The following is a 26921-nucleotide window of genomic DNA, read 5'->3' as shown; positions in this document are numbered from 1 at the left end:
TTGTGTGGACGTTGTTCAGCCACCAGAGGGAGCTCTTACTTCATTTACGGTCCTCACAGTCCATCTTACAAAGATTGCTAATTCCAATCTATTATTATTTTTTGTTACAAATTATTAAATTAAGGTGGCAGTTTCGTGCCTTGCTGAATGAACCCCCCGAATTTCTATTTTCTACTTGAGTAGAACAGACCGTTAAGACGTTTGTGACTCATTGGTAAATCACCTCAAAGTACCCTGCAGATTTCCGGCGCAATTATCTTTGCAAAGCTCGGTAATTGTTTTACCGTCTCATTTTAACAAAGAGAACTAAATTATTGCTTCTAACTTTTACATTTAATGAGCAACATTTAAAAATCACTCAAGGTACAAAAAACAATGAATAATCAAATGTTATTTATTTGATATTTAAATCATACAGCTAATAAAAACATTGGTTTAAGGCAGACTAGCAGCGAGCATTAGCTGCAAGATGTAAAGTAAGAACAAATACAAGGCTGAATGTTATACTGTAGTATAATGAAGAAAAAAAAAAAATCAAAAAGCCAGACAATGAAACCCAAATTGTGGCGCTGCAGCTGTTGTACTAGAATGTGAGACAATCCAAACTGAAACAAACACTATAAAAACTCTCATTTTCTCCATTTATCAGTTCAGCACAAATGAAGAGAGATAAATACACAGGAAGTTCATGTAAGCATGTTTTTTTTGGGTTCATGATGAAAAGTGTGCATGTGTAAAAGTGTATGTGAGAGAGAAAACAGGGAGTGTATTTGGCGGTTTTCCACATCAGTTTTGCATGAAAAAGTATCATTGGTCAAAAGTGCAAATATCATTCCATAAGAAAAAAAAAAAAAAAAGCTTGGTAACCTAAAACTCAAATTGACCTTTTCTAAAGTGACTTTTTGCTAGTACAACCTTTGCTAAACTGTTGTACTACAGGATACAGCAGGAGGACATCACTAGCTAGACTGCTAATACTACAAATATCAATAACGTCACGCTAACACACCAGAGACGCAATCAATGTTCATCACCGCTAAGCCCTGGTAAGCTGATTAGAAATAAGTGTAATGGGTTTGTACTTAAGGCCAACACGAGCTTAGTAAGAAACATTCAGGGAAAACATTCAGTTGGGTCAACTGAGCACTGACCACGCTGGTTGGCCAACAAAACCCTTTCCCTGCGTTTTGAGAAATGCATCCTCAGTGCATCCTTCGGTCCAAATTAGGGTGGGTTTAACGCCTCTGAGATGCTTTTGTGAATCTGGAAAAAGTGTTTGCGGCGGCGATTAATCTTCTCGCCGTTTCTGAAATCAAATCCACATTTAATTGCTTATCTCACTCCATGGCATGCACTGCTATGAAAACCATGCTGGGGAAATCACAACATGGTTTCGGTCCTCTGGAGAGCCCAACCTCCAGAAAACATACATTTTACACACCAAAATGAGAAAGCAGTGGCGCCTGTCTGCACATGGAGAGGAAGCAAAGGATTGTGAGAGAAACAGTGTCTTTCATCCTCTCAACAGTCTGAACCCACCGTTTTGAACTTCATCTTGTCTTTCTACTATTTCTTTGTGTGGACATCTACAAAACAGAACAGGTGATGGCTTGTGTGTAGCGGACCTCAGTGACAGGAAAAGGCCTCTGCATGAAGAGGGATCTGTGGTACTGTGCTGTGGAGAAAAAGGTTTAGGGGAGATGGAGGGACACAGAAACATAATGGGAGACAGTTTCTGGGGTACAGAGGTAAGGCCCATATTCGTTTTCTGCTTCCCCTCAACAGGGGAAGAGATGCATGAGGGAGGGGTACAGTCCTGTTATCCTGGTCACTCAGTTTTCTTGGCCCAGGCCATGTCATCACTGCGTGGCTTCTGACCCGTCAATCTCTCGATCAACCACTCCATTGTCCGCCAAAAACCCACTCTGTCCAGCGGGTAGTTCAACCACCCTGAGGGAGAGAATGACAGAGAAAGAGAAGCGGGGCGTCATGCACCAATGTTTATAAAGGGACATCAATAGCAGGGGCTCACTTAGTGCCGTAGGCGAGTTAAGACGTTACCAAAATGGAGGGAAAACACTTTTTGACTTCTAAGTAGTTATTTATATAAGTGTAAGACTAGATAGTCAAGTGGTACACATTATAAGCAGAAAAGGGTTTTAAAATTGGACTTCACACTAGTGTTGGCAAAAGTATCGACTTCGGTATCAAGTGAAATTTTAAAAATGTGATGCTTAGAGCACTGTTACGTAGAATTGTAATTGGCCGTTGTGTTCACGTCCTCATCAGAAATGTCTGTGGTTGGCTACAATGATCAACGCTTCAAAAACATGTTATAAATAGACATCAATGATGCTCTTCACCAAGCGCTTGCACAGATACACACGTGAGCGTTTGCAAGCAGGCGTCTATCAGCAGACCTTTCCATTGATAGACGCCCGCTTTCAAATGCTCCCGCTTTCAAATTCAAACACTTCCATGTGCTTTCAAATGCTCCCAAGCGTTGATCATTGTAGCCAATCACAGACATATATGTTGAGCGCGTGAACACAACGGCCAATCAGCGCTCAAAGTGTCACATTTTTAAAATTTTCGACTCAAAGTCGGTACTTTTGACAACACTACTTCACACATTATATATATATATATATATATATATATATATATATATATATATATATATATATATATATATATATATATATATATTTTTTTTTTTTTTTAATGTAAATGATAAATGTTAAAAAGAGGTGTTTTACCAACAAAAGAAGAAATTCAACCCCCCCCTAAAAAAATGCATGTGAATTGGAAAAACACTCTTAAAAAAACTCCAAATTTAGTGGTTAAAAAAAATCCATGACATTTCAGCCGTTTAAGGCCCTCATCAGACACTGAACGCCCGAAATGTAATGTAAATAATACAAAATAATAATACAATTATTACATATATATTATTATTTTTTACTATCATTGCTTAGTTTGAAATGGAATACTTTGAAATGGAAGTAAAACTGAAAAAGGAACAAAAGTAAGGTGAAGCACACAGGCTTGATGCGTAAAACCAACCAGACACAATTCATTCCTTTCGCTGAATGACACACTTCTTTGAAAACTCACCAGCAAGAGAAAACAGAGAAATGCAAGCGAGAAAGAGAGAGAGAACAGTGAGAGGGCAAGACAAGCAAAAAGGAGAGAGCAAGGACAAAAGAGCAAGACAGGAAGAAAGAAGGGAAGGCACAGAGAACAACATCAAGAAGCAGTGAGACACAGAAGCTCCTGGATGGTGACTCCCAGGGGATGGACAGAAGATCAGGCGCTAGCAGTAGAGTAATGTACACACTTACTGCTATAAATATGTAGCAGCACCCCACCCCCAGCTAGCCCGCCTCAACTCCACTATGTGTACACACACACACACACACACACACACACACACACACACACACACACACTGTTGTGCTCATAGACATACATTCCATTGGGTTTTGACAAGAAAACCATTTCAACAATACATGAACAAGGTATTTAGACGTTTAACACACAACGTTCAAAGTAGAGATACACCAATGTATATCAGCCAGGACGACTAATCAGGAATTTGGCCATTTTGAGATTATTGGTTGATAATCATGCACACTTGAGCGATTAACAGAAGACTTTATCTCTCCAATTTGTCAGTTCCAAATTCTGCTGACAGCTTTATTCAATGGATAGTAAGTGTATTTTTTATTTAAATGTGGAAAATGTAATCATGTAAATGTTTTACTCTCATTTCAACAATTTTGTGTTCAGTTGCATCAGAATTATAGAATTATATCGGCCACTGGCCACTCTGCCTTCTAGATATCGGCATTGGTCAACCATTAAAGTTCACACACAGGTCCTGTTTACACCTGGTATTAAGATGCGTTTTTGTTGATCGGATCACAAGTAGACAAGGGAAACACATTCCCGTTTACACCTGATGTTTTAATCCGTCTCTTTTGTCCACTTTCAACCACTTCTGTCCTGATTTCTTCTAGGGGAGTGTCTATAGGCAGGTAAATGTATGTTGTTTTTCCAGATCTTTCAATCTAATGGACAAAAGAAGCTTTTGCGATTTACATACGAACTCGCACGGAGACTGTGGAAAAACATACGGAGAGCAGCAGCTTTCGTTTCTGCTTGTATAGCTGCAAGACCACACCGAACGAGGTGAGTGCATGTTAGAAATCAGGAATGGTGAGAGAACATTGTGCTTGGTATGTTTTTCATCTTCAAACCAAACTTTGTTCTTCATCTGACAAAGTTTAAATCCCATCTGGCTAGTGTGCTTCCCATAACGTTTATGCATTAGGTCAGTAAGTGCAGTAAAAGCAATCCGGTCGAATGCGTTTTCGACTACCTCTGGAAGTTCTCAAAAGTGGACAAACTCAAAGCATTTTAGACCCAGTTTACACCTGTATTTAGCGTCATAGTAATTTAATGTTTATATATTTTAAACACTGAATCGCTATAGAATCGCGATTAATCCGATTCTTTGCATTTTACATCGATTATCGACCGAAATAAACGATTCACGATTCAAAAAACATGTTTCAAGATCGATGCATATGCATCGTCAGAATTTGTAATCAGTGCATCGAGAAAACGAGTGAATCGTTACACCCCTACTAAAAACTAGGTAACAGACACAGAAAAAAATATTAATTATTAAACACTTTTTGACTTTTTATCATAAAAAAAAAAAATATGACCATGATAATATCTACTATATGAACTATACCATGTTTATTTGGACATGCACCACAGTAGTATGGCTGGATGGTATATATAAAAAGATCTCAAATATTTCAATATTTTATATATACACATCTCAATATTTATGCATTTGCTACAGTATTACAACCAACTACATTCATTATACTTTAATGCAATAACTACAACAGTAAAAATCTAGCTATATATTAAGCCGTTTTAACACAATATAAAAGGCCCTTGTAATAAACAGCAATATTTCCATATACGGATCTATATACAGACCAATAAGGTTTGTTCTCATGCCTAAATTAAAGGTGCCATCGAACTGAAAATTTAATTTACCTCGGCATAGTTAAATAACAAGAGTTCAGTACATGGAAATGACATACAGTGAGTTTCAAACTCCATTGTTTTCTCCTTCTTATATAAATCTCATTTGTTTAAAAGACCTCCGAAGAACAGGTGAATCTCAACATAACACCGACTGTTATGTAACAGTCGGGGTGTACGCCCCCAATATTTGCATATGCCAGCCCATGATCGAGGCATTACACAAGGGCAAAACGTCTGGATCTGTGCACAGCTGAATCATCAGACTAGGTAAGCAAGCAAGGACAACAGCGAAAAATGGCAGATGGAGCAATAATAACTGACATGATTCATGATAACATGATATTTTTAGTGATATTTGTGAATTGTCTTTCTAAATGTTTCGTTAGCATGTTGCTAATGTACTGTTAAATGTGGTTAAAGTTACCATCGTTTCTTACTGTATTCACGGAGACAAGAGAGCCATCACTATTTTCATTTTTAAACACTTGTAGTCTGTATAATTCATAAACACAACTTCATTCATTAAAAATCTCTCCAACAGTGTAGCATTAGCCGTTAGCCACGGAGCACCATCAAACTCATTCAGAATCAAATGTAAACATCCAAATAAATACCATACTTGCGTGATTAGACATGCTGCATGACGAACACTTTGTAAAGATCCATTATATTATAATAGGGTTATATTAGCTGTGTGAACTTTGTTTATGCTGTGATAGAGTCGAGAGCTCGGGAAACGTTCAGCACCTTTAAGTAAAGTTGAGCTTCCATTTGCCATATTCATGTCCTATGCATGTTGTGTCTCTTCAGAAGACTTGTTTACACTTTCGTTAAAATTTTTTTAAAACATCAGTTTTGGTGGAATGGATTTTCAATGGAGAGCAACAAATCTTTCAGATTTCATTAAGGATATCTTCATTTCTGTTTCAAATATTAACAAAAGTCTTATAAGTTTGGAATAACATGGGGGCAAGTAAGTGATAAAGTGGTTGAACTATCCCACTATTATCCCAACTATCCCCCCCCCCCCCCAAAAAAACATTAAAATTATCCCGATATTCACAATTTTGATACATCACAAATAGAATGGTATTCTTTGAGGTACAATGGTATATGAATATGGTAATCCTTCAGAACCAATTGAAAGTACCATGTTATTACTACCTGACACCGTTATTGTACCATGGTACCGCCACAGTACTTTTTCCAGCGATCCCCAATTATGACATCACATGGTCATCCACTGCCCTAGTATCTTTGTATATAAGCACCACACTGTTCCTTGGTCACAGCTCCGTGTGTGTGTGTGTGTGTGTTTGTACCCTTTCTCTACAGTGACCCCTTTGGTGCAGGAGGAGAGCAGAACAGCTCATCATGTTTGTTTGATTTTTCATCTTTGTCAAACCCACCGCCCCCCCTGCCCAAGCCTATTTGTTAGCACTGACAGCAGGTTAGCATTAAATATACATGGAGGTTGTCAGCCACTGGCACACACAAAGGCGGGCCCCGGCCCCCGGGGACTCGGGCAGGGAGGGTGGAGGAGCAGGGCTCATGCAGAGAGAGACTCCCAAGCGTGCGCGTATGTGTATGCGCGTGAGAGAGAGAAAGAGAGAGAGACCCTTTCCTCTCCCTTCATCAGCGTCTCCCAGTGGGATCAGGGAGCAGCAGTGGAAAGGAAAGAGGGAGGGTCAAAAGGACCGGTCTGTGCTCTGGAGCATGCGTGCACACACATCTGTCGTCCACTGGGGCGCAGGGTGACGCACAAGCATCCGTGCTCCCCTCTCTCCCAGAGACGCAAGTCGCATACTGAGTGCTCGAGCTATCATGGGAGTTTAATGCCTTCACACACACACACACACACACACTTATGTGCAAACACACACAGCTGACTTTAAAAAGTTATTTTAACCCACTCTTTACAGCTACTGGCGATGCAGGCCACGCTCCGTGGAAGAATCCTTGCCAGATACTGTAGGTTAGCGTGATCAACTACATAAAAGACTCTCAGAGGAACTAAACCTCCCTCACGTGAATCTGATCCTGTACGTATTGTTGTTGTAAAGATGCCTACGGGACTAAATGATAGTTCACCTAAAAATGAAAATCCTGTCATCTTTTTCTCACCATCATGTTGTTCCAAACCTCTGTGACTTTGAAGAATGCTTCCAATGTTTTTGTCCATACAATAAAAGTCAATGATGGCATTCATAGCTGTTTTGGACCCCATTGAATTTCACTGTACAGACATTTTTCAAAATATCTTCTTTTGTGCTCTACTGAAGAAAGAAAGTCATGACATGAGGGCGAGTAAATGATGACAAAGCTCAATTTTGATTGAACTATCCCTTTAAGACAGCAATAACGCAAGGCTTCCACCTCATCGAACAAAGTATGCGTGTGTACCTGTAGTGATGCAGTAGTACGTCTCATGTGGCGACACATGATGGATCCGGTGGTGCTTTCGTGGCAGCACTAGGTGGCAGTCCTGCAGTAGTGTGACCCAGCGTGGCAGGCCGAAGTAGGAGTGGGACCACTTGTGGATCTGATTAGTCATGGTTACAAAGACTGCCAACGCAAAAACAAAACATTCCCAGGGGTAGGACTCTGCAAGGGCATCTGGGAAAGAGAGATAGCGTAAGAGGGAGGTGGAGGGAGAGATAGAAGAACAATGGCAAAAGGTGAATAGAGAGAGATAAAATTATATGCAAATGAACACAAAATGCCTTAAAGTGACATGCCCTAAACTTTTTAATTAAGTACTAGCCTAACCTTTTAGCATGTGAAACATCAATCAAATTGACCTTTCAACTTTCTTAGTATTGAGCAGATCATCAGCAACACAATGTTAGTGGAAAAAAAAACTTTTTATCCAATGGAAATTCTGTCATCATTATGTTTTTCTAAACCTGAATGTCTAAAACCACGAATGGGAATGGGATGAATGCTGACAAGCTTCAAAAAAGAAAAAAAAGGGGCCATTGAGGCTTGTGAGTGATATTCCAAGTCTGCAAGAAACAAAACGGAATTTACACTGATCAGGCATAACATTATGACCACCTTCCTAATATTGTGTTGATCCCCCTTTTGCTGCCAAAACAGCCCTGACCCATTGAGGCATGGACTCCACTAGACCCCTGAAGGTGTGCTGTGGTATCTGGCACCAAGATGTTAGCAGCAGATCCTTTAAGTCCCGTAAGTTGCGAGATGAGGCCTCCATGGATCGAACTTGTTTGAATCAGCACATCTCACAGATGCTTGATTGGATTGAGATCTGGGGAATTTGGAGGCCAAGCCATCACCTCAAACTCGTTGTGCTCCTGAACCATTTTTGCTTTGTGGCAGGGCACATTATCCTGTTGGCAGGTGGCCTCTAAGTAGGTGTTACGTGTCAAAGTAACATTCCAAATGGATGGCAGGACCCAAGATTTACCAGCAGAACATTGCCCAAAGCATCACACTGACGCCGCCGACTTGCCTTCTTCCCATAGTGCATCCTGGTGCCACGTGTTCCCCAGGTAAGCAACAACACAGTGCACACACCCGGCCATCCACTGTTGGGCCATGCCCACTTTCGGTGGTGGACAGGGGTCATCATGGACACCCTGACTGGTCTGCTTTTGAATTTGGAACATTTGGAGATGCTCTGACCCAGTCGTCTAGCCATCACAATTTGGACCTTGTCAAACTCGCTCAAATCCTTACGCTTGCCCTGCTTGTAACACATCAACTACTTTGAGGAAAAAATGTTCACTTGCTGCCTAATATATCCCACCCACTAACAGGTGCCGTGATGAAGAGATAATCAGTGTTATTCACTTCACCTCTCAGTGGTCATAATGTTATGCCTGCTCGGTATATATTTACTTTAAATGAATGAAAAAATAAATCACTCAGGACATTCCGCTAAACTTTTCTTCCTAGTGAAAAGAAAGTCATATAGGTTTGGAATAACATGAGGAAGACAATTTTCATTTTTTGGCTGAGTTGTTCCTGTAACCCATGCAGAGCAAAAATGGAACTGAGAACATTTTACCCTTTTCAAACCATATTCTCATTTGTCGATTTCCCAATTTTAGGTATTTTAAGATGAATGTGGGACACACTGACGGCTCCAGGACAAGGAGCCACACTCGGGTCACACTCATTGGTTCTAAAATAGTCACGCTGACTCACTCTCACGGTACACTGGAAAAGTGAGTGGATGTGTGTGTGTACCTGGTGGGTAGGAGAGGAATTTATAGGCCATGTGGGCCAGAGGCAGGATGGTGATCATGCAGTTGTCTCCATTAGTCTCTATGAAGTCATGCCGTGTGATGGCCGTCGGATCAATGTGGTGCTCCCGGAACGGGCGAATAAATGCCTGAATGGAAAGAGAGAGGTAAAAAGAGAGAGGGGGAGCAGGGGGAAGGGAGGTTAAGGTTCAATTGAAAAATGGGAAGAGATGTCTAGGACTGTGATTTAGAACCATTACCCTGTGGTAATGAACGGGTACGTCTATGATATAGACACTGGAGGATCAAGCTAGAAGCTACTGTTGTATTACAGATTACAGAGACACTAAACAACTCCAAGAACACTGGATGTGCATTTTAAAATGCTCATCCAGTGTTCTTAGAGTTAAGATATGAGAAAGAAGAGGAGTTTAAACTAAAATATTCATTACAGAAACATCCTCTGCTTCAAGTTTCCCCACTGATAATGAGCCATAAACCCACAGAAAATCTGTGTGCAGAACTCTTCAGTTCTACACATTTGACATCCTTGCATGCTTTTTTATTAGATATGAGCTAATTTAATTTAATCATCTTTTAGCTACCAGTTAGAATAGGTCACAATGGTCGACTGCAACAACTGACTAGTTGATTAGTTAGCTTGACTAGTTTATCTATTATTTTCATTTGTATATCTTCATTTCATTATATATTTAAATTGCATGTTGTACTTTAGCAGTAAAACTGCATCAAATGTCTGCGTTTTGTTGGCAATCGGCATGCAAGTGCATAAAATGTAAACACGAACGTTTTTGTTCCCTTTTTATTTATAACGATGTCACAGCTTTCAGACGATCTCTACGTAAAAGCTTTGTGCGCTCGTGATTCTTTAGCTCCGCCCACGACAGGCACGCACGCCTCCAGGAGCTCGGCTTTTTTCAGAAAGACTTGGTAGTCTTTTATCATCTTTTATGAATATGATAAAACTGAAGACTTTTCAGAGATATGAAGGATGCAATATTACTCTATAGCAGTGGTCGCCAACCCGTCGATATTTATCACTGTTCCAGTAGCTCGTGAAAATAACAGAAATATGAGTACAAAAATACATTACATTTCTCCAATCTTTGTACTGTATTTTTGTATTTATTTTTATGTTATTTTCGGGAGCTACTGGGACAGACAAAGGCAAATAGCCCACACATGTCTGAGTCTGTAAAAGGCCGTTTTAAAGAGGCCAAAAATGCTGAAGACAAACGCAAAAAGGAGAAAATTCTGTAGCAGGTAGAGCAGCTCACTGTTCATGATGCTCGAAATATAGGAAGAAAATATAAATTTGGGGGTGAATTGGGTGTGAGGGCTTATATGAATGCATCTCTAAAAGGAGATCAGTCTTCAGAAAGATTTCGATGGCAATGGCATTTTATTTTCCTCTTACCTCAGAATAAAGTAGCTAATTATTAGCGCGTTTCAGCTTTGTTTACAGCGGTAACCAACGAAACACTGTATCACTGCTGCTCCATAAGCGCCACCTGCTGTCAGAGAGTGAATTTACGTCCCATTCAGTCTGCTGTTTTTGTTTCATGCTTTTTTGTGTGTAGCGTTTATAATTTCACAAAGATAAAGTCAGACTGTTCTATTTTTGCTTTAAATCTTGAAATTAAATCTAATTCAAAAAAAAAAAATAACTGCTCATGCAACGTGCGTAGCATCTTTGTTTGGATTGTGATTAAAAAGCAGTGGTTCCCTCTAATTTGAAATGGCTATGTATTTTTGTTTATTATAATAATAATATTAATAATAAATATCTGCAACCAGTATCAGAATCGGCCAATTTGCTTGTAGAAAATAAATAAATAAATAAATCAGAAGCTAAATAACAGTTAGGCCACGAAAAAAAAAAAAAAACTAAACATAATCTGGGCTGTCTTTTTCTATCAAGTAGATCTTGTCTTTCAAAAAGGTCGAGGTCAGGGATCTTGGGCTTAAAAAGGTTGGTGACCACTGCTCTATAGGTACTCAAGATTAACTTGAGATTGGCAGAAACTGTGTGCGATCCCCCTCTTTAAAAAGTTTGCATTGTAAAAAAAACTTCAGGAAAAGTTGTCTCTTTAAGTGTAGTCCCATTAAAAGCAACTCTGTTGCAGCCAAATGCATTTTTGAGCATTTTGCCACAAGAGTTGCAATCGTAGGACAGCATGTCAAGTAAAAAATAGCCCAACCTTTTAAAACCAAGTGCATTCTGTTCCATTTCATTGAACTCGTCTAGAGGTTTGCAAACACAAGAATGTGCCTTGTGTAAAGTCTCCCTAAGAAAAACATGTCCAGAACAGAGTTAGGTGAACCCAATCCAGCCTCATTATTTATTATACAGTACTTCTAGTTAAGAATTAGTCCAACTGGTGGTTCAGGTAACCCATCGACTAAGCAATTTTATAAATATGCCCTTTTGCACATCCATACCAATAAAAAGTGTAGAACCCCCTTTACCATGTTTACTTCCATTCCACAGATTTTCCACAAAAATCAGCATTGAAAATGCGAAAAAGCAGATTTCACCCAGGTCTGGTGGTAAGACAGGGTTGGGTGGGGTTAGATGTTGACTGATAGACTCAAATTGGCGCGTTGGCGGTACTAGGGCCTAAATGAAAGATGACGCATGCGGCACGAGCTACATGTTACGAAGCGGAGAGATAACCTAGCATTAAACAGCACTTCCCCACGGCTCAGATCCAGCATCATGAAAAACCATAACCCAGCAGCACCTGTCACTCACGCCCAGGAGCGCTGCTTTGAGACGGGCGCCCGTCTGCGACCGCGCGGGTGCCGCAAAATGAAAGGGAGTAAGAGAAAGGATGGTATAAGCACAAAGGAAAATACAAGAATGAAGGTAATTTATTTTCCACATAAAAAGGAGGAATCGTTTGGAGCCACATTACCATAGCGTTTCAGAGACAGAGCGCAGGGGGAAAAATGTCATTATCGCGTGTTTGTGGGCTGAACTCAATCACACCTATATCTGAGAGAACGTGGCGACACTCTGCTGGAGCGGAGAAAACTATCTGTTGATATTTCGACAATTATGTTCCCTCCTGTTCTCCTCGTTTCCTTTCCGTCTCTCTGTGCGCGAGATTAAAAGAGCGCTAAGCCCCAGACAGCACACAGTGTGCATGTCGACTCACCGGCACGCTGCGGCAAACCTGTGCCTCGCCGCCGCTAATCCCACACCGTTTAACGGCCTGCCTCGCCTCGCCTCGCCTCGCCCGCCTTCTGCCTAATCACGACTCACATCTTCGGATTGCCCTAGCAACCCAGCCAAAGACCGGAGCCCGTCCTCCCCCACCCTTAACCTAGAGCGCACATTAGAGATCCATTTCATTTCTCTTGCCTTTTTTCCTCCTCCCTACGCTCTTTGCTCTTAAGTGCCTGTTTAATCACGGTCATTAATGATTCTCCCTCAAGTTAGTGCTTCTTGTTTGAACATGTGGACAAAAAGCCATATATATCGGTCTGCTAAGTGCCGCCTTTAATCTGCTGGTTAAGGGTCTTAAAGCGCTGCGTTCTGGATGTCTGTAAATTCCCTCGCTTTTTTTGAAGTTCGATCACTCCCAGGTGGCGGATCCTAATTATCCTCGACAGCAGAAGGATCGGCGGTGGCTGCGGAGCCGAGTGGAAACCCCTTCACGGTGGGGAGGTGTGGCCGAGCCGTTTTACAGCACAGACGGACAATGATGAAAGCGAGAGAACGCGGGCCCCTCTGCGGTAGCCGGACGGAGGCATTCAGATGACCTGCTCTTGGCCTCAAACAGTCTTGACCATGTAGGACAAATCAGGACCTCAATGACCAGCATGTAAACACAGCCCCCTTTATAAAAGCAAAAATAATGGTACTATAATGGAAATTATTATAGATTTTTCAATTATCAGTATCAGTCAATATTGAATATTTAATTGTACATAGGCTACTCATTTTCGCAATTTTTACATTTAGATTACCATTTTCCATCATCTAACAAAGGGTTAAAGGGTTAGTTCACCCAAAAATGAAACTTCTGTCATTAATTACTCACCCTCATGTTGTTCCTGTAAGACCTTCATTCATCTTTGGAACACAAATTAAGATTTTTTTTTTTTTTAAACTAAGATATCTTTTTTATCCCCCTTAGAAAGTAATGTAATTACCATCATTCAAGGTCCAGAAAAGTAAAGACCTCATTAAAATAGTCAATGTGACTACAGTGGTTCAACCTTAATGTTATGAAGCGACGAGAATACTTTTTGTGTGCAAAAGCAAAACAAATATCACAATTTCTTTTCTACCCAGTCAGACATGTTCGCAGTTGACGGTGTTAATGCAGTTCTGTGCTTCTGTGTTTACCCCCGAACGCCGGCACAGTATTACAGGTTTGGAACGACATGAGGGTAATTAATGACAGAAACTTCATTTTTGGGTGAACTAATCCTTTAAAGTTAATCTTTAAAAACACTAATACTTTTATAAATCTGTTAAATGTAATCTTTAGCAAATCTCAATATGATCCATTTTTCACACTATATTATGACTTGATTAAAACACTAGCCTCAAGTACCTTATTGCTTTTATAAAACGGTTACCACACAATGCAAATATTAAAGCCAAAAATATGTATCAATGCAACTTTCATGAAGTAAAATCACTAAAAGCCTTTCTTCCGCCAGAAAAAAATAGTCCCTGACCGTGAACAGCAACAATCATTACGCCATTAGATGGCAGCAAAGACTGTCTTTATGAGTGTGTCAGTCAGTAGCAAAGACTTTTCCACTAAAAAGACTTAATTGTTGTGAACAGAACAAGACGAACTGACAAATGCTTTGACTAGCATTGTCAGTCACGGGAAAACCCCTTAACTGTTAAAAGGACAAGATAATACATCGGACATTTAAACAGATTTTTTATTATGAACATAGGATTGACCTGAAGGAAAATGCTAAATCTGAATGCAGGTAATAAACTCGCTCAATCGATCTCTTTCTCACAATACTCTTCTAGTTCTACATAATACAGTAAGCTTCAATGAACAATATCAATAAGAACAAACAAGAGTGGTTGCTAAGGGTGTTGTGTAGTGATACACAGAACCGTTGGGTGAAGCGGTCATAGCCGCGTTTTATTGTGAATAAAACAGCTATTCATCAATCAGAATCAAGGACAGGAACTAACCGTTTTATAGTTTTATTTAGAAAACAATAAAGAATTTTAATATTCTATAGCTGATAATTTGGCGTTGCACAGTATAAAGCGGCATAGCACCCACCCAGACCTCTATGACACAATCTCTATGCAGCACACATCAGCCAGAGAACAATAGGAAAAATTGGTGTTACTCAAAGAACAGGCCTCAAACTGTGAAAATTTCATGGTCACACACATTGTCAGGTGTATACTGATCATTGCTAAACCTGTATACTTGTCATTTCCTTTCACAGTAATCAAATTTAACACTCCATTTTTTCAGAAGTAGCCTAATAATTGGCACACGGGACCAGATTTAGCTTAGGTTAGCCATTTTTCCACTGCCAGTCTACTGCCCCCTTCCACATAATAGCACAATGACCCCTGTCAGCACAAAAACACATAAATGCTCCCAGATTCATGGCCCCTACTTGTCTGACAGAGAAAGCAAGTGTCGGCTGCTTTTTAATTGGACAGCGAGGGGGTGACCTTTTCTCTGATTGGGCAAGGAGAGTGCGACCGTACTATGCATTAATGCAACCCTCCTGAGTATCTCCAGCACCCTTTGGGGTTAAGAGTGGGTGGGGTTAAGATGTGGCGCTCCAGGAAAGCAGGAAGGGCTGAAATCCCCAGGGTGGAGATGGCATTTTACACTCGCCGTTTTTGAGCCTGGTAAACCACAACAGGCCAATAGAGCAAAAGCTGATATGAAAATTAAACAGGGTAATTTGTTAAAATCAAACAAGATACTACGCTTAGAGACCACACTGTGCATATGAATGCATGAGTGTGCCAGAAACATGGTGCCATTGTACCTAAACGTGCCCACATGCCTACAGCCAATCACATTCATATGGCAGGGCAGTATAGGGACAGTACATCTGAAGTACTGATCTATGCCTTGGTTCTTACCTTTCCAATTATTGGGATGTCCACCGAACCCCATGTATCAGCTCCCCAATGTACCATCCCAGACGCAAAGTCTGCTGTCACAATACCAGTCACTTTGAGAGAAAGCAAAAAAATAAAGAATGGGGTTGAATTTATTGAGTAGTGAAATAAAGGTGACCATGACATGGCAAAACAACGTCCACTACAACTGATGGGTTTCTCTACAGATAATGACAGCAGAACTTTATTAGAAAACAAAGGAAACGCATGAACAGAAAGGTCACAAAGAATGTAAGAATTACCGATGCCAAAGATGATTTTGTAGATGTGCACTGTGGAGAAGTTGAGGAGGAGGAAGGAGAGGTTTACAATGAAGAGTGAGAGGCACAGAATCACACAGATCCACTCCTGCAGCCGCTTTCCTACAGGGATAACAAACACATAAAAGGTACATGAGCACAAATAAAGAGACAATGCATATATGACATCAATAAATCAAGTTTTATTTTAATTTCAACAACATAGGTAGGATAACTAGGAATTTGAAGTCTGATAATAATTATCTTTAATTTAATGTATTGGCTTAAAGGATTAGTTCACTTCCGAATGAAAATTTCCTGATAATTTACTCACCCCCATGTCATTCAAGATGTTCATGTCTTTCCTTCTTCAGTCGAAGAGAAATAAAGGTTTTTGAGGAAAACATTCCATGATTCTTCTCCATATAGAGGACTTCAGTGGGACTTCCAGATTCCGTGCAGCTTCAAAGAGCTCTAGCGAAACAATGTCATTTTTAAAAAAATAAATAAAAATGTAAATACTTTTTAACCACAAATGCTTGTCTTGCACTGCTCTGCGATGAGCCATGCATTACGTTGAAAGGTCTTGCGTGACGTAGGCGGAAGTACAGTGGTAGGGCGTAAAACTTCATCTAATTTTCTCCTCTAACTTCAAAATTGTCCGATATTGTTGTTTTACCTTTTTTTTTTTCCCCGTAAAGGCCGTTTGGCTTAATCTTTCCATGTTCGCTTTGTAGACACTGGATTAGTACTTCCGGCTTCGTCACGCAAGACCTTTGTAAAGTGATTACGTCATGCGTGCGGATCGCAGAGCTAGTGCAAGATGAGCATTTGTGGTTAAAAAAAGTACATAAATTATCTTTTTTTTTTTTAGAAAATTACAGATCGTTTCGCTAGACAAGACCCTTATTCCTCGTCTGGGATTGTGTAGAGCCCTTTGAAGCGGCATTCAAAACTGCAATTTGGACCTTCAACCCATTGAACCCCACTGAAGTCCACTATATGGAGAAAAATCCTGGAATGTTTTCCTCAAAAACCTTCATTTCTTTTCGACTGAAGAAAAAAAGACATGAACATCTTGGATGACAAGGGGGTGAGTAAATTATCAGGACATTTTCATTTAGAATTGAACTAATCCTTTAAATATTGTGGGAATAATTTACTTATTGGACTAATACCAACAGCACTAAAAAAGTAGTCAATGCAAAAGTTAAAAGAATTCTAAAAAGTAATAAAAGGTGTATGAGATACAACAGATTGCAAAAAGACATCCTTCTGAAATAGTTGGTCAAGTAGTCGACCATAATGACCCATTACATCAGGAGAAAAAGGGATAGTTCGCCCAAAAATGAAAATTCTGTCATCATTTACTCCCTCTCAGTTTGTTCCAAACTTGTATAAATGTCTTGGTTCTGCTGAACACAAAGGAAGATAGTTGGAAGAATGTTTGTAACCAAGCAGATCTTGCCCCCATTGGCTACCATAGTAGGGGGGAAAATACTATGGTAGTCAATGGGGGAGAGATCTGCTGGTTACAAATATTCAATAAATTTATTACAGGTTTGGAACAATTTGAGGGGAGTAATGAAGACAGACCTCTGATTTCACAGACAAGGCTTAAGCTAGTCCTAGACTTAAATGCATGTTTGAGCTGTTTTAACTGAAAACAGCTTGTACTGGCAGATCTTAAAATGTCAGTGCCATTGTTTTTTCTCAAGATGCACACCAGTAATGTTTTTTTCTAGGGTACGTTTATAAAAGCTACTTAAATACCCTAATTGAACTAAGGCCTAATCCTGGCTTAGTCTAAGCCCTGTCTGTGAAATTTTTGGGTGAACTATCCCTTTAAGGGCAAAAAATTAAACTAAAAAGAAAGATAACTCAAAATGCTATCTTCTCTTGAATGTTATTAATTCTCCTTAGTAACAGTATATTTAACTACAGTGTCCACTGCGAGGTCACAGATGGCAGCGAACCGACATCTCTCAAAAGTAGAAAAGGTCATTGGGGTCGGCGGACAGGAGACAAGCTGAACGTGTGTAACCGTGTGTGTGTGTCCCATTATCTTGCATGCTCAGGAGTAATCGATTAGACTAGGACAAGTTGTAGGCAGAGGCGAGGGTCAGGATCTCTTGCGATGGTGCGTTTGCCTGACACAGCTAAACGTCCCAGGTCAGGGCAGAGGGCACTGATGGAGGGGCCACAACGGGCACTGTTCGGACCACCATGACAGCGGCGTGGCACGGCGGGCGGCCGTGGAGGATGATTAAAGTGCTAATGCATTATTCACAACAGAGTAGAGAATTAGTCTATATGGACACCGGCCACATCTACATGTCCCCATCTCTCCACAGCCTACATTCAATCTCCATTTTTAAAAGCTTGCATATTCAGTATCTAACTGCATTCTACCACATCTGAGTCTTTCGTTCTCTTACTGCGGCTCTTTCTTCTCATTCCATCGCTCTCTCCTTCGCTCTCCTGTTGGGCGGATGTGGGCATGGAGAGGCGCAGTGGACTCAGCTCTTTTGAAAATTTAATGCCATTAGAGGAGCCGTCCTGAGTGGATTGGGAACGTGAGGAGGTTGAGAAGAAGATATTGATGACAGCTATTTATAGCACCTCAGTGGGCCAGCCAACACCGTGTGCCTGAACGATGGACCACAGTTCTTATAATGCACTCACAAGCCTGCGTTATATCACAATTACGAGAGCACCAACCTATGGCAACCTTAACTGAACAGATTGTATCCCACAATGCACCCTGTGATCAATCCAGGTTTTGGTGCAGACTTCAGTTCGATTGACTGTAAAGTTGATTGCTGGATTAGTTTGAAAGCTGTTGGTTTTACACCAAAAAACCAAATGCTGGGATTAAAATGAAATAAAACCAACCATTGTACAATCTGTGGCCGAAGTCAACTGCCATTGATTACATATATTATGCTTTGTTGCCCTAATGGGACAAGTTTTTGCATGTTTTAGTACGGACAATGCAATACAATCTGTTTTGTTTTGCCTTTATTAATAATACATACCCTTGGATACACTTTAACAATAGCATTCAAATCATTAACATCAGTTAATGCATTAGGTCTAGTCAATTGACAACCCTTTTTACAGCATTAATCTATGTTAGTTTATGAGTTGTTAACTCATGTTCATTCACAATACATTAAATAATGTTAATACAGAGGCCTTTAACCCTGCTCCTGGAGACCTACCGGCCTGCAAACTTTATATCCAACCTGCTTCAGCAGACCTGAATTTCACACCAATGTGGTTTTCAAGTGATCCTAAAGAGCAGGGTTGGGAAACGAAAATCAATTCTAATCCTGGAATCAGATACAAGTTCAGGAATCAGATACTTGTTATAAAGCTAATCGATTCCTGTGTGCGCATTTTAGTGTGGTTTTAAGCTATTCAAGCACAAGAAGAGGCGAAAGAGAACTCAATTCGGCACTCGCATGCCGTTTTCTGTTCTGGGCACATCCAGAGCGTGCGGAGAAAAAGCCACTTCTCATTTAGTATACTGAATTATATACATAAATGCTGAATTGAGTTTCTCTTTCTTCTTCTGCTTGAACGGACAAATACACACAAAGTTATATCAAAATATCCTCGTAAACACAGTTGGTTATGTCTTAGGGCATTTTCACAGCTGTAGATCATTTGCTTTGCTCCAAAACAGGGACTTAATTTGTTACAATGTTGCACTTTCTTCTTTGTTTGGTTAGCTTTCATAAGGCAACATTTCAAAGTGTACCAAAATGTGTTTATGCTAATCATATGCAAGTAAAACTGTCCCCTTATTGGTCAATTTCCCCTGTGTCATCCATCAAGATGATTGACAAGTTCGCTCGATATTATTGTGGCTTTATTTGTGACTGTTGCAATCATTTCGGCTGTTCAATTATAGTATTAATGCTGCGATAAATTCAAACGTGCTCCCTCTGGATCTCCCAGAACTAGGCCAACTGTGTCGAGACACGATTCAAATAAACACTATATGAATGTTATAATGACCAGGAATCAAGGCTTTGACCGGGAAAGCATTCTTGCACGGAGAAGAGCGATTACACAACATTTTAAGATGAAGAGGCACTCTTTGGTTTTCAACTACAGTAACTAATGTGCTCACTCACAGAATCAAAAACTGCTGCATTTTATATAACACATTTCCCATTATGAATTATGATATCGTTTGGTTCGTTGGTCCATTGGGTTGGATCCCTTTCACATCTCAAGCGAACCGCCCCAGAATTTGTTTGCAATCGGGCCGAGATCACCCCGTTCAGGCGGTCTTGGAGCGATGGTTTTGGTGCGGGTCTGAGCGTGATTGCCGTGTTCACATATACCTAAACGAACCAAACCAAGGGAGAAAACGCATCAGGTTCCAAAACGCCACGTCGGGGTCAATAATTCTTAGGGGGCAGTCGTGGCCTAATGGATAGAGAGTCGGCCTTGTAACCCAAAGGTCATGGGTTCGAGTCTCAGGTCCGGCAGGGATTGTCAGTGAGGGGAGTGAATGTCCAGCGCTCTCCCCATCCTCAATACCATGACTGAGGTGAGACCCTTGAGCAAGGCACCGTACCCCCAACTGCTCCCCGGGCGCCGCAGCAATGGCTGCCCACTGCTCCAGGTGTGTGTTCACGGTGTGTGTGTTCACTGCTGTGTGTGTGCACTTGGATGGGTTAAATGCAGAGCACAAATTCCGAGTATGGGTCACCATACTTGGCCACATGTCACTTCACTTCACAAAACAAATGCTCAGGTGTGAACACACTTTTAAGTGAACGTAAACATTTGGGAAAGAATATGCATGTGTACCAGTATACTGGATCCATGCATTAGGTCATAATAAAGCTGCTGCCATGTGTTTCATTACTGTTAAACAAACGAAAGAAAAAGGAAAATCACTCGATCTTGACTGAATAACTTTTGTATCTTTAATAAGGATTATTAAAGTGATTGTGTGTGGGTATTATGCATAATTGCTGTTTTTTTTTAAAATCTTTAATTAAATTTTTCTTTTAAAAGTGAATTGTGAGATGTGGATTGTACAGTATGTACGTATTGTTATTTCGTATTATATGAGAGCATTTTAACCTAAGAATAATTTCTATCATTGGTGATAGACAAAGTTTCTCTGAATTCTGATTATTTTATTTATAAAAAGAAAAGTGTTACTTTACATTTGACTCAGCTTTTTCAGTTGTATTTATTTGTGATATTGCTAATTTGCTCTTATTGTTTTACCAACTATAATGTATACTTCTTTTTAATGTTTGAAATGTATATTAGTAAGCCTAGTTTACTAGTTAGCTGTTCTTTATGCTGCAGTTTTTTATTCATGGTATTCAGCTGCAACAGAATATTTTGCAAAAAGACAATAAATATGTTTGATATCTAAATGTTTGACATTATTTTTGTATCATCTTGGAATCTCATAAACATACAGTGTGACTGACTCACAAATTGAACCTTATTGTAAAGTGTTATAAAATCACATTTGAAGCTCACATCTCGGGTAAAATATGATTTCTTTTGCTGTGGCGCTGTAGATTCAGTGGCATGGTCATTTTACTGTACAAACATACCGTGACCAATATACTGTAACACTTTAAATAGACCAACAGGGGAAGGGAGACAATAAAACTCATGAAACTTCTGACTCATGTCCATGCACCGTACCAAGTAAACACAAAATAAAATGAACATAAAAGGCACGTGTTTCAATATACCAATGAATATCTAAGAGAACAGATGATCCAGGGTCATCTGATGTTGTTATAAAGCCCATACTCCTTTCTGATGGCACAATGGATTGTGTAGTTGGACTTAATGTGGTAGCTCAACAGGAAGTAGAGGGAGTCCAGGTGCAGCACATCCAGGTGTGTGACCCTGAGAGATCAAAACTAGACATTGTGCCACTTTCATTACAGCAATATCACAGTGGTCTCGGATGTGGTGTCGAAAATCTGAACAAGGTTTGCATGCAAGCGCTGTTACAGTATTGATTTTTGTAGACGAACAATATTACAGATTTTATTTTGGAATATCACGGAAAGGAAAAGTGTGAAAATCTACCGCTGTTCAACACTTCACATGACACCATCTCTGAGATCTTCCAAAATTATTCAGAGACAAAAACCTGAAGTTAAAAAACAACATTAAAAAAAACAAAACAACAACACTCTAGCACTTGTGTCCTCTCTTTCCTGCCTTTTTTCTTTCTCACACACAGACATGTGCGTACACACACTCTCGCAGCAGTGGGGCCGCTGTCAGGTGATCAGCGTCAGTCCTTGGATCCTCCTGCTCCCCGGTGAGGGCAGAATCTAGGCCAGGCCTCGACAGAGCCGCCGTCGCCGTACGCAGCCAGGAACACCGTCCCCCTGTCCACAGGACCTGAGCGGCGCGCTCATTAATACAGTCCTGACAACAACGTGCTCCCTTGCAACCCCCTGCACCATCGCTCACACCCGCAGCCCCCTTTCCTGCTCGCTGGCGTGGGGAATTAACCTGGGAGGGGCGGGGGGAGGGTAGGGGGTGCTAATAGGCTGAAATTAATCAACGACGCCTGATTCGACGCAGAGGGGCGGCTGGAGTGCCAAACAACGTCCGTGAATGCTAATGGCGTTCTTGCTCTCTCACTCTGTCAAAATGTGCGCAATTTTCTGCGGCAGGTTGTAATATGCCGTCGTCCATCCTCGAGTTTCACCGCGTTTCACATGCTGATGCATGCAAGCACGGTTACATGGCTTAAGGTGAAAAACGTAGTGAATCTTTCCAATTTGTTCAACGTCACACTTCTGCAAATTAAAAAAATGCCGTTTAAAAGGGACCGTTCACCAAAATATGATCATTTACTCACCCTCATGTCATTCTAAACCTGTATGACTTTCTTTCCTGAAAGTGAAAGGGACTGTCACGCTCAAAAAAAAAAAGACGACAAAAACAACCATTCGAGGATCAAAAAAGTCATAAAATAATACGTGCATGTCTTCTGAAGAAATCGAATAGCTTTGTGTGACGACCAGACCAAAAATTGTAAGTTCAAAAAACTGATTCGTTTTGGAATCAGACCGATTCGGTTCTCGAGCTCACAGATTCGATAATCTGGTTGCAGCAAGATCATCAATAAATAACTACTTAAAGTTCAATCACACCAATATAAAGTGCACAGGTTGTTTAAGATCACTTTTATGATCGTTTTGATGCTTAAAATACCTCCACCCCCTTGACTGTAAAAGTCGCATTATTGAAAACATCCTCTTTTGTGTCCTTCTGAAAGTCAAACCAGCTTTGCAATGTTATGAGGGTGAGCAAATGACATTTTCATTTTCGGATGAACTAATCCTGAAATAAATGAGGACAGAAAAACTTTTACAGGCTGATGGGACATCTGATAGGGTGCTAAGGTCCCGTGCTGAGTTCAGATGAAAAGGGGTGGGGTGTAGAGGGCGTGGTAGCGGTTTATCACCTGTCACGCCAGCAGAAGTCAGAGAGTGTGAACAGTACGTGTTGTTTGTGCTGTGGAGAGATGGGTGTTTTTTTCTGTCTCTATCCTCGACGAACAAAGGGCTCTTTTCTTCGGCAGGCTCTCCTGATGGGGCTGCGGTGGTGCGCGGGCCCCTCTGTTCTCAGCGCAGCCGCGGCGCTGAAAGAACGGCTCTCACCTCCTCCGGAGAGGCAGACAAAAAGCAACTCACAGACTCAGAATAGCAGCCTTTCAGAGGGCCGGCCACGCCACAAAGTCCTGCCAACATGCCATGACTGAGCCATTCTCTACCCCACTTCACCTCCCCCCCAACAATGCCAAGGGCATCTACATGTGGGCAAAAAGGAAACTGTATTGATTTAGGAACATCAAATGCTGGCCAGGAAAATGAACCTCATATTAGCACACACAATTATATTTAGCGGGATACTTAATGGCACAGGCGCACACACTCATTGTCCCCTTGCCAGCTCTCTGTAGGCCTGTCTTCAGAGGGGACTTTGGGAAAGAAGGGAGAGACAGGAAAACTGGGTCACGCATGGCGAGAGGAAGAGAAAGAGAGTGAGAGAGAGGGAGGTAGAATTCCCCTGATCAGGACAAATGGATCAGTCACAGGCCTTGTTGCTTTCATCTGTTCTCAGTGGACAACTCAACCTGGGACACACACGCTAACACATGTACCCAGACACACACACACACACACACACACACACACACACACACACACACACACACACACACACACACACTTTGTGCCATATAATACTCTGTTATTTAAAAAAAAACAAAAAACAAGTATGTGAGGACTGACAGTTTTTTTTTTTGGGATAAAGCAGAGACACAAAAACATAGTGGACTGGGAGTAAACCACTAGCGACAAAAGTTCATTACTAGGAGCGTGAATCATAATGTAACAATTGCAACTCTGAATTTACACCTCTTTACACCTGGTACTAAGATGCATTTTGGTCAACGGATCACAAGTGGATCACGCAAAATACAGGTGTAAACGGGGTCTAAAATGCTTTGAGCTTGTCCACTTTTGACCACTTCCAGAGGTAGCCGAAAACACATTCGACCGGATTGCTTTCGTAGTGTAGATGCTCATGTGGTCAAAAAGACCACCTATTCTCCGCCTACTGACCTTATGTGCAAACATTATGGAAAGCACACTAGCCAGACGGGATTTAAACTTTGTCAGCTGAAGACCCAAGTTTGGTTTAAAAAGAAAATGGAACCAAGCACAATGTTCTCTCACTAGGATTTCTAACATGCACACACCATGTTCGGCGTGGTCTTACGGCTGTCAGAGCAGAAACGAAAGCTGCTGCTCTCCGTATGTTTTTCCACAGTCTTCGTGCTTCTACATATGTCCATTAGATCGAAAGATCTGGAAAAAACCCACATATATTCAAAGAAATCAGGACAGAAGTGGTTGAAAGTGGACAAAAAAGAAGGATTTAAACACCAGGTGTAAACAGGACTTTGTCTCTCTCATCTTCTTGTGATTCAGTAGACTAAAACGCATTTTAAAGGTGCTAAAGAGGATCTTTTCGTCGACTGAGAAACCAAAGACTGTTACTGAGTTTTTGAAATGAGCGCATGCGTAAGAACAACCCCCCTCCTTCGAAGGAACGCCTCCCAAAACTCGTAAACACTCGTATTGGAACACGAGTGTTTACCACCGGCATTCGCCGTGTTGTGTTAGTGGATTCATTATGTCGGACTCACCGCAGGTAACTCATAATCTGCAGTTGTTACTCCTGTCTCTGAACAAAAAAAATTGCATGCGATGCCTGTGGAGTGTGGAAAGTTACTGGAGCGCGCAGCCGCGCTCGTCTCTCACAAGGAATGTCATGGCAGTGATTGACAAGCCAGAGAGCCAATCCGCGCACGTCTCTCACAAGGAACGTCACGGCAGTGATTGACAAGCCAGAGGGCCAATCGTTTACGCGATGATCACGTAAACAATTGGCTGATGTTTTTAAGGCCCTACCTCGTGCACAGATGATGTATATTAATATTATTACTTTCAGTGCACCTAATAAATAGTCTTTTATCAGTTAGTAAAGACAGTTTCAAGTAATATTGCAAAAATGTATAAAACAAAACATCCTCTTTATCACCTTTAATACCAGGTGTAAACAGGGCCTCAGATTCCTTGAAGACAAATGAGACTACACTGGTACAGTTTTGTTGAGTGCAACTAGAAAAGACAAAGCAATAGAAAGTAGTAGTCTATTTATTGTCTTTGTATGAATTTGTATCACTGTGACCAGTTTAGATTGTAAGCTAACAAAGTAACACTTCTTTTGTGGTGAAAGTTTGGGGTCAGTAAGATTATTTAAAAGATACAATATACATTTATAAAGGTTACAAAAATGTATATTTTTAAATAAATGCATGCTTTTGAACTTTCTATTTATCAAAGAATCTTTATGTGACGTGTGATGGAAATATTTTATGTCAACATGAAATGTACAGAAAATGCAGACTAAGGATGCTTAGGTCAAAGACCAGTCACATGATTAGCTTAAATCATTACAAACCAATCACCAGAACAAATCACAGTGATGAAGACATTGATTTTTACTCAACTGTAAGACTTAAATGTGCATGTATCTTTCTATTCATTGAGACTCACTCTGTTGTTGTGACAAGTGATCTCCCGGCCGTAAATAAAACTTCATTTCTACAAAGAGCAACTTGGAAGTCGTGTCAGGTATATGCTGCGCAGCTGAGGAATAGAAGTACTAAAGATTCTACGCTCAAAAGACCACAGCAGAGACAGTGATAGTGTTGGAAGACTATAGAGTCGCCCTCGGGGTGAGGCTGTAATACTCTGAGTCAGTATTAATGATCCTGTGTCGGACCAGCGTACACCTGAGAAGGACGGTGAGAGTGTATAGATGCTAAAGACCTGTGTGCTCATGTGTGATTGAGGTAGTGATAGTAGCTTCTTGACGGGACGCCGTCACCTTACTTTGGGAAGGGAATTACCTCAAAGTATTGGAAATGTATTAGAAGTATTCGAGAAGGGAATTACCTCGAGATACTGTAGTATTATGTTGTATTATATTCGAGACGGGAATTACCTCGAAGGTACTATGGTATTGTAGTATTGTATTGTATTATATTCGGGATGGGAATTACCTCGAAAGTACTGTAGTACTGTATTGGTACTGAGTATTATATATATTATATTGACAACTGGAGGTTGTTTGAATTGTCAGTGGTGAAGTCAGATTTGTATTGAGAATTTCCACGACAGACGTCATTCCTTTTTTTTTTTTTTTTTAAAGAACTAGTCCTAGTTTCCATTCTTACTGGTTAACTCCATTTTTTAAAAGAGAAATAGGTAGACACATTTATGTTTGTCTATGTACCCAGTCAGACCGACCCTGATATAAGGGCCACAGATGACAGACTCAGGAAAGAGCGACCCCTGAGACCACACACACACAGACACACACACACACACACACACACACACCACTACCTTTTAACATCTACAAATCTCCAGATTGACGAGCGCTGAAGGTCACGGCGAGAGGTTTTATGCAATCATTCAGGACAGACAGATTGAACGAGAACACTTTATGTATGGACTAGATTTTTATGGTATGGAATACAATCTGGAAGGTTGACCTCGGGAACGTAAAGAGTTAAGCAGGTTTATGGCCTTTAGATTGAAATTCATTAATAAGGGAGAGAGGGATTAAAATGCAGAG

General features: G+C 40.7%; 1 protein-coding gene across 1 annotated transcript in view; it reads right to left on the bottom strand.

Annotated features, from left to right (window-relative positions):
- Positions 1-376: 376 nt before the first annotated feature.
- Positions 377-26921, bottom strand: part of si:ch211-212o1.2 (uncharacterized protein LOC492735 homolog) — a 40920-nt gene continuing 14375 nt past the window's right edge. Inside the window, exons 3-7 of the mRNA XM_048168057.1 lie at positions 15690-15809; positions 15409-15500; positions 9289-9433; positions 7477-7689; positions 377-1950 (exon numbers count right to left, since the gene is read on the bottom strand). Of these exons, the coding sequence (XP_048024014.1) occupies positions 1829-1950; positions 7477-7689; positions 9289-9433; positions 15409-15500; positions 15690-15809 (692 nt within the window). The 3' untranslated portion in view covers positions 377-1828. The remainder of the gene's footprint in view (positions 1951-7476; positions 7690-9288; positions 9434-15408; positions 15501-15689; positions 15810-26921) is intronic.

The sequence above is a fragment of the Megalobrama amblycephala genome, linkage group LG19 (genome assembly GCF_018812025.1).
Source record: "Megalobrama amblycephala isolate DHTTF-2021 linkage group LG19, ASM1881202v1, whole genome shotgun sequence".
Taxonomy (NCBI): Eukaryota; Metazoa; Chordata; class Actinopteri; order Cypriniformes; family Xenocyprididae; genus Megalobrama; species Megalobrama amblycephala.
Note: the sequence above shows the minus strand (reverse complement) of the source record. Positions and strands in the feature narration are given on the sequence as shown.